Source organism: Salvelinus sp. IW2-2015, linkage group LG22 (assembly GCF_002910315.2).
Source record: "Salvelinus sp. IW2-2015 linkage group LG22, ASM291031v2, whole genome shotgun sequence".
NCBI lineage: Eukaryota > Metazoa > Chordata > Actinopteri > Salmoniformes > Salmonidae > Salvelinus > Salvelinus sp. IW2-2015.
This window is the reverse complement of record NC_036862.1, coordinates 2,949,765-2,957,301: the sequence shown is the minus strand read 5'-3', so window position 1 is coordinate 2,957,301 and position 7,537 is coordinate 2,949,765. Positions and strand designations below refer to the sequence as shown.

The 7,537-nt window shown below is 42.8% G+C and overlaps 1 protein-coding gene across 1 annotated transcript in view; it reads left to right on the top strand.

The window, feature by feature from the left end:
• The first annotated feature begins 3,192 nt into the window (after positions 1 to 3,192).
• Positions 3,193 to 7,537, top strand: part of LOC139022772 (segment polarity protein dishevelled homolog DVL-3-like) — a 9,939-nt gene continuing 5,594 nt past the window's right edge. The window contains exons 1-3 of the mRNA XM_070433952.1: positions 3,193 to 4,587; positions 4,728 to 4,797; positions 5,299 to 5,438. Coding sequence (XP_070290053.1) covers positions 4,534 to 4,587; positions 4,728 to 4,797; positions 5,299 to 5,438 — 264 coding nt within the window. The 5' untranslated portion in view covers positions 3,193 to 4,533. The remainder of the gene's footprint in view (positions 4,588 to 4,727; positions 4,798 to 5,298; positions 5,439 to 7,537) is intronic.

The following is a 7,537-nucleotide window of genomic DNA, read 5'->3' as shown; positions in this document are numbered from 1 at the left end:
TCTTCATTAACATCAACATTCTGGTATCATTTACTGTATTAACGTCTCCTACTTGTTAAACCTTACATGTTTAAATATTGTGAAAAACAACCAACGTTTTTTATTATTAACATAGTTTTATTCGCCTAAACATTAACATCTTGTGTCGGTTTGTTCATTTCTGGAGGTAATGTTACTACGCTGCTGGTGTTTTCACGTGTTTGTGGTTAACATCTAAGGGCGTCCCAAATGGCACCCTATTTGCCCTTGGTCGAAAGTAGTTGCACTACATAGGGAATAGGGTTCCCATTTGCGGCACCATACCTCCATTGTTTAAAGTGGGTCTCTTCTGAGAACTGCACTTTTCATGCTCTCTGTTATTGATCATACTGATTGAAGTACCGGCACCTCTTCTACAATACTGCGCTATAAATAGGAAAAACCTGGCACGGTTAAATTATAGTGAGTAGCTACCGCCACCTTTTTTAAATTCCACTGGCCAAAAGCACTGGTAACAATCCAGGTATTTGCCGCATGGAGAAGCCATGATTGTGACCAGTATTCTGAATTCCATTTGGAGCCCCTATGGTCATATCCCCACTGTGCACACAACTTCATTTCAATGGTGGATAATTGGGTATACAAAACATTAGAAAACACCTGCTCTTCCATGACATAATCCTATTCGGACCGGGATACGTTTTACTGGGGAGCTCAGTAAATGTAATTATGATGCACCAAGCACATATCCCCACATTTCTGTATGGTCCTGTGTCCGAATCTGCCATGTCCAGTCATTTTTAGTTATACCCTGACAGCTTGGCTGTTGAAACGTTGGTTATTAAAATGATTGGAATCCGCAAGCTGCTAGAGTTTGCAGCTCTCCTTTTTATTGTTTCAAGGTTATTATCCCTGAGTGAGTCAACCCAGTTTGGGTAAGAACATGGGAACACAGTCATCGCCTTAAAACAAAGCACGTTAAGCCTTACAGATAGTTTTTCCACGTATCAACTTTCACATTCAACTTTAACTAGTGGACGATATTGTGCCAATGAATAGATAAATTGCCAAATACGTCCAGTTAATTAAATGTCTGCATAGTTACAGTTCATGTTCTTAAGGATGTGCATGATTATTTGACTTTTTGCCGAACTTGAAAGGCCTTTCGGGCCAATATTAGGCCATCCCTAGACTTTTGAGGCTTTCATCATAATGAGGGGGGAAAAAATTATGTAACAGTGGCGTCAATTTGGTTAAAACTATCCACTGGAAAAAACTGACATGTTGGTTGAAAGTAATACGTAACGATGTTCTAAAGTAATACTAGTCCCATGCGAATAGGCCTAGACTGACCAGGTAATTCCCACTTATAGATGTCACTTTTTAAATCCATTGCCAATCAGAGTAGAGGAAGGGGAGGAGACAGGTTAAAGAGAAGGATTTTTAAAGCCTCTGAGACAATTGAGCACATTGGATTTTGTATGTGTTTGCCATGAGGAGACGATTTAGTCCCTTTGGAACGGGGTATGGTAGCTAGCTGCCGGTTTGAGTTGTGTCAAGACACTGCAATTGCTGCTGAACTTTCATGCCTCAAAACCAAGTTTTTTGTTTTCCTCCTTGTGAGGTTCCAAGAATGGTTTCCACCACCCAACGGACATGCAGCCAACTTGACACAACGGTGGAAAGCATTGGAGTCAAACATTGGGGCCAGCATCCTGTGAATGCTTTCGACACCTTGTAGAGTCCATGCCCCGGACAAATTGAGGCCTGTTCTGTGGGTTAAAAGGGGGGTGCAACTCAATATTAGGATGGTGTTCCTAGTAGGTTTCTACACTGTATATTCACCCCTCAAAAAGACTACCAAAAGTTAGTTGACATTTCCCCAATGTGTGACACTATGCTTTCAACCATCTAAAAAGCAACAATTCAAATTCCAATGGGAAAAACAATGACGTTAAGTTGTCACTCAATTGTCTATCACTGCACTTTTCAACCATTTAAAAGTTACAGAAAAGTTCCACATTGGGAATTACAATGTCAGATATCTTTGTTTATATTTATACAACAGATTGTGTTATCACTTGTGTTTCATCTAATAGCAGAACCAAGTGACCTGCATTTGTTAGTTGAGTTCCATTTCAAGTTAACATGGTTGCCAAGCTGATCAATGCCGGTTTTGAGATTCGTGCAGATTATTACAGCAATTGTTGAGATCTGCCCGACGACCTTTGCCATGATGCTATCTTGAACATGCACACTTTATACGATTACATAAGACATTTATAGTCACAGTAACCTCAATGTGGCCATGGAGTGTTACTAATTTAAGGTTGAATGTAATAGTTTGTTATAAAACTAAGACTGTATTACAAACGTAATATTTAAGTGTGGTTTGGTTTGGAACAACGCAACCAAACATATTCAATATTAAAGGAAAGATGTATCTACTGCTGGGATATCTGTGCACTGACTTAATCTGGCTTTAATTCACTTGTCTACAGGTATTTAAAAATTGAATAGGCATGTTGGGATTCACGACTCAATCTCAACCCCCCAAAATTTGAATGTACTTTTAATAAAGTTTGATTTAATTTAGTCCTATTCTTTAAGTTTGGTGTTTAGTTGATACGGAGACGTGAATCCAAACATATGTAGACAAACTGGAATTAAAAGCCAGACTAAGTCAGTGGCCCACAGATGGAACTATCCAATCAGAAGATACATCTCCTCAAATGTTGAATATTGGTTTGCGTACAAACCAACACAGGGTTAGCGGCTCTAGCGGTCATAAAAGTTTGTCAGCTGGGATTGTCAAGCAAAATAACTGCCGGTCTCATGGGTAATGACCGTTAATTAACATAAACACATTGTGTAGAATCTCCTGGCTTCCACACATATTCTCACCATTCCACTGATTATCAGACCTTGGGAAGGGGAAAATCTACATTTTTACAAATCTAAATAAAAGTCCATGTAATATAATCTTACACCTTCACAATAAATCCCATTATTTTATATTAGACAGGTCTAAAGAAACATTATATGAAGAAAATGTAGTTCTATTTCAGAAGAAACAGAATAGCAGGACTCTGAGTTTGCCTGATGTGAGTCCCTGATCTGGCTATCAATATGGCTGTGGTCTACACTAGTTCATTTAGAGAAGTCAAGATTAGCTTAGAATTCTGTGCATTATTTATATTATTTGCTCAGTGACTTTCAACGTGGCACCGTCATAGGATGCCACCTTTCCAACAAGTCAGTTCGTCAAATTTCTGCCCTGCTAGAGCTGCCCCGGTCAAATGTAGGTGCTGTTATTGTGAAGTGGAAACGTCTAGGAGCAACAACAGCTCAGCCGTGAATTGGTAGGCCACACAATCTCACAGAACAGGACCAGCGAGTGCTGAAGCGCATAGCGTGTAAATAAATTGTCTGTCCTCGGTTGCAACACTCACTACCGAATTGCAAACTGCCTTTGAAAGCAATGTCGGCACAAGAATTGTTCATTGGGAACTTCATGGAATGGTTTTCATTGGGAGCGTCATGAAATGGGTTCATTGGGATCACCATGTGCAATGCAAAGCGTCGACTGGAGTGGTGTAAAGCTCGCCGCCTTTGGACTCTGGAGCAGTAGAAACACGTTCTCTGGAGTGATGAATCACGCTTCACCATCTGGCTGATGGATGAATCTGGGTTTGGCGGATACCAGGAGAACACTACCTGCTCCAATGCATATTGCCAACTGTAAAGTTTGGTGGAGGAGAAATAATGGTTTGGGCTAGGCCCCTTAGTTCCAGTGAAGGGACATCTGAACTCTACAGCATACACTGACATTCTAGACGATTCTGTGCTTTCAACTTTGTGGTCACAGTTTGTGGAAAGCCCTTTCTGTTTCAGCATGACAATGGCCCCGTGCATAAAGCGAGGTCCGTACAGAAATGCTTTGTCGAGATCGGTGTGGAAGAACTTGACTGGCCTGCACAGAACCCTACCCTCAACCCCATCGAAAACCTTTGGGATGAATTGGAATGCCGACTGCGAGCCAGGTCTAATCGCCCAGTGCCTGACGCCACTAATGCTCTTGTGGCTGAATGAAAGCTAGTCCCCGCAGCAATGTTCCAACATTTAGTGGAAAGCCTTCCCAGAAGAATGGAGGCTGTTATAGCAGCAAAGGTGGGACCAACTCCTTATTAATGCCCATGTGGCCGAATACTTTGGTCATGTAGTGTACATTTACCCAAAAAGGTGTCCTATCACATGAAAACATTACATAAGCCACTTGATGTATACCTCTACGTGATCGCTATCTACTCTTATTCAAGTGCCCACAAATCATATGCTCTAGAAAACCCATACAAAAGACTGTTGCTTTTCCCTTTGAGCTCAATGGCCACGTCTAAGATTGGCTCAAATGGATGGAGTCACATGTGGCCAATTAACCACTGGCAGATGAGTGTGCATTGTGTGTCATGACACCACAGTGAGTTGTGTCACCGCTGAGATGTCATCACCCGCAGGTTCAGTGGCTCCACGGAGCAGAGCACTTCGTCGAGGCTCATGAGACGACATCGGCGGCGGCGGCGGAAACTCAAAGCGCCACGGATGGAGAGGGTAAGACACACACAATACAAAATAGAAAGAAACACACACACAGACCACACAGATGCCAGTTTGCTGTTAGTGTTCAGTGGTCCTTGTGCATGTCTTTCTCTTTCAATCATTCCTCTACTCCTCCCTCTCTTTCTGTCCAGTCGTCCTCTTTCAGTAGCGTCACAGATTCCACCATGTCACTGAACATCATCACTGTCACTTTAGATATGGGTGAGTAGTACAGTCAGCCTATATCGGTGTCATGTATATAAGTTTACGTCTATATGATGTTTTATATATATTTAGTGTCTTATGCCTTGACTTAAAGATTCAGAGGCCGCACACTGGGCACAGGCGTCAGCGTAACGTCTAATTTTGATTTACATTTGGTTGAGCTGTCAACGACCATGAATTTAACCTGAAATCAACAACACATTTCACCATTTCACCAGGATTTAGGTTAAAAGTTGGGTGAAAAAGAGACTAAATGCCCTTTCCACATTGTTTCAACGTCATCACATTGTTTCCGCGCCATTCAACCCCCGAAAAACAACGTTGATTCAACCAGTAGGTCAGAACTCCCTCTCCGAGAAGCTTTGTGAATACGAGACCAGAGGCCAGACTCCCTTTTTGGAGAGGGATTCATACCTCTCCTTCACTCTGTAGGGGAAGGTATCCTTTTTTTGTTCAACACTCTTTCTTTCTCTTGTCATTACTTATCCCTCCGCGCAGAGAAGTATAACTTCCTGGGCATCAGCATTGTAGGTCAGAGTAACGAGAAAGGAGATGGAGGAATCTACATCGGCTCTATCATGAAGGGAGGGGCGGTGGCCGCCGACGGACGCATCGAGCCTGGAGACATGCTGCTGCAGGTGTGTGTTAAGAGTGTGTATGTTTAACCGTGGTGGGAAAAGTACCCAATTGTCATACTTGAGTAAAAGAAAAGATACCTTAACAGAAAATGACTTAAGTAAAATTAAGTCACCCAGTAAAATACTACTTAAGTATCACAAGTAAATGTCATTGATCAAATATATTGAAGTATCAAAGTATAAATCATTTCAAAATCGTTATATTATGCAAACGAGACGGCTCGATGTTGTTTATTTTTTTTAAAATTATGGACAGCCAGGGGAACACTCCAACACTCAGACATAATTTACAGACAGCCAGGGGTACACTCCAACACTCAGACATAATTTACAGACAGCCAGGGGTACACTCCAACACTCAGACATAATTTACAGACAGCCAGGGGAACGCTCCAACACCCAGACATCATTTACAGACAGCCAGACTCCCAACACTCAGACATCATTTACAGATAGCCCATGGGGTCCTCCAACACTCAGACATCATTTACAGGAAGCCAGGGGATACACTCCAACACACTCAACATAATTTACAGAGAGCCAGGGACACCACTCCACACTCAGACATAATTTTAAACAGCAGGGCCCCAACCAGATTTGCAGCCAACACTCCAACACTCAGACATAGTTACAGACAGCCACCAACACACAGACATAATTTACAGATCAGCCAGGGGAAACTCCAACACTCAAGACATCATTTACAGACAGCAGGGTACACTCCAACACTCAGACCATAATTTACAGATAGCCAGGGGTACAACTCCAACACTTCAGACATAATTTACAGACAGCCAGGGGACAACTCCAACACTCAGACATCATTTACAGATTAGCCAGGGTACACTCCAAACACTCAGACATAATTTCAGAAGCCAGGGGCATACACTCCAACACTCAGACCATCATTTAGCAGATAGCCAGGGTCCACATCCAACACTCAGACATATTTGAAGATAGCCAGGGGCACAAATCCAACATTTTTCTCAGACATAATTTACAGATAGCCAGGGGCACACTCCAAACTCAGACCATCAATTTTCAAGATAGCCAGGGTCACATTCCAAACACTCAGACCATAAATTTAAGAACTGCAGGGGGCACACTCCAACACACCCCTTTCAGACATCATTTAACAGATAGCCAGGGGTACACTCCAACCCTCCAGACAATAATTGACAGAGTAGCCAGGCGACACATTCCAACACTCAGACATCATTTACAGATAGCAGGGACAACTCCAACACTCAGACATCATTTACAGATAGCTAGGGGAACACATCCAACACTCAGACATAATTTACAGGATAGCCAGGGCACTCCAACACTCAGACATCTTTACAGATAGCCAGGGACACACTCCAACACTCAAACATCATTTACAGATAGCCCAGGGGCACATTCCAACACTCAGACATATTTACAGACAGCCAGGGGAACACTCCAACTCAGACATCATTTACAGATAGCCAGGGGAACACTCCAACACTCAGACATCATTACAGACAGCAGGGGAACACTCCATACACTCAGACATCATTTACAGACAGCCAGGGGACACACTCCAAACACTCAGACATCATTTACAGACAGCCAGGGAAACACTCCAACACTCAGACATCATTTACAGATAGCCAGGGGACACACTCCAACACTCAGACATCAATTTACAGATAGCCAGGGGACACACTCCAACACTCAGACATCATTTACAGATAGCCAGGGGCACTCCAACATCAGACATCATTTACAGATAGCCAGGGGAACACTCCACACTCAGACATATTACAGACAGCCCAGGGGATCCACATTCCACACACTCAGGACTCATTTAACAGATAGCCAGGGGCACTCCAACACCTCAGACATCAATTTACAGAAGCCAAGGGTACACTCCACACTCAGACATATTTACAGATAGCCAGGGGACACTCCAACACTCAGACATATTTACAGAAGCCAGGGAACACTCCCAACACTCAGACATATTTACAGAAGCCAGGGACACTCCAACACTCAGACATAATTTACAGACAGCAAGGGACACTCCAACACTCAGACATCATTTACAGATTAGCCAAGGGAACACTCCAAACACA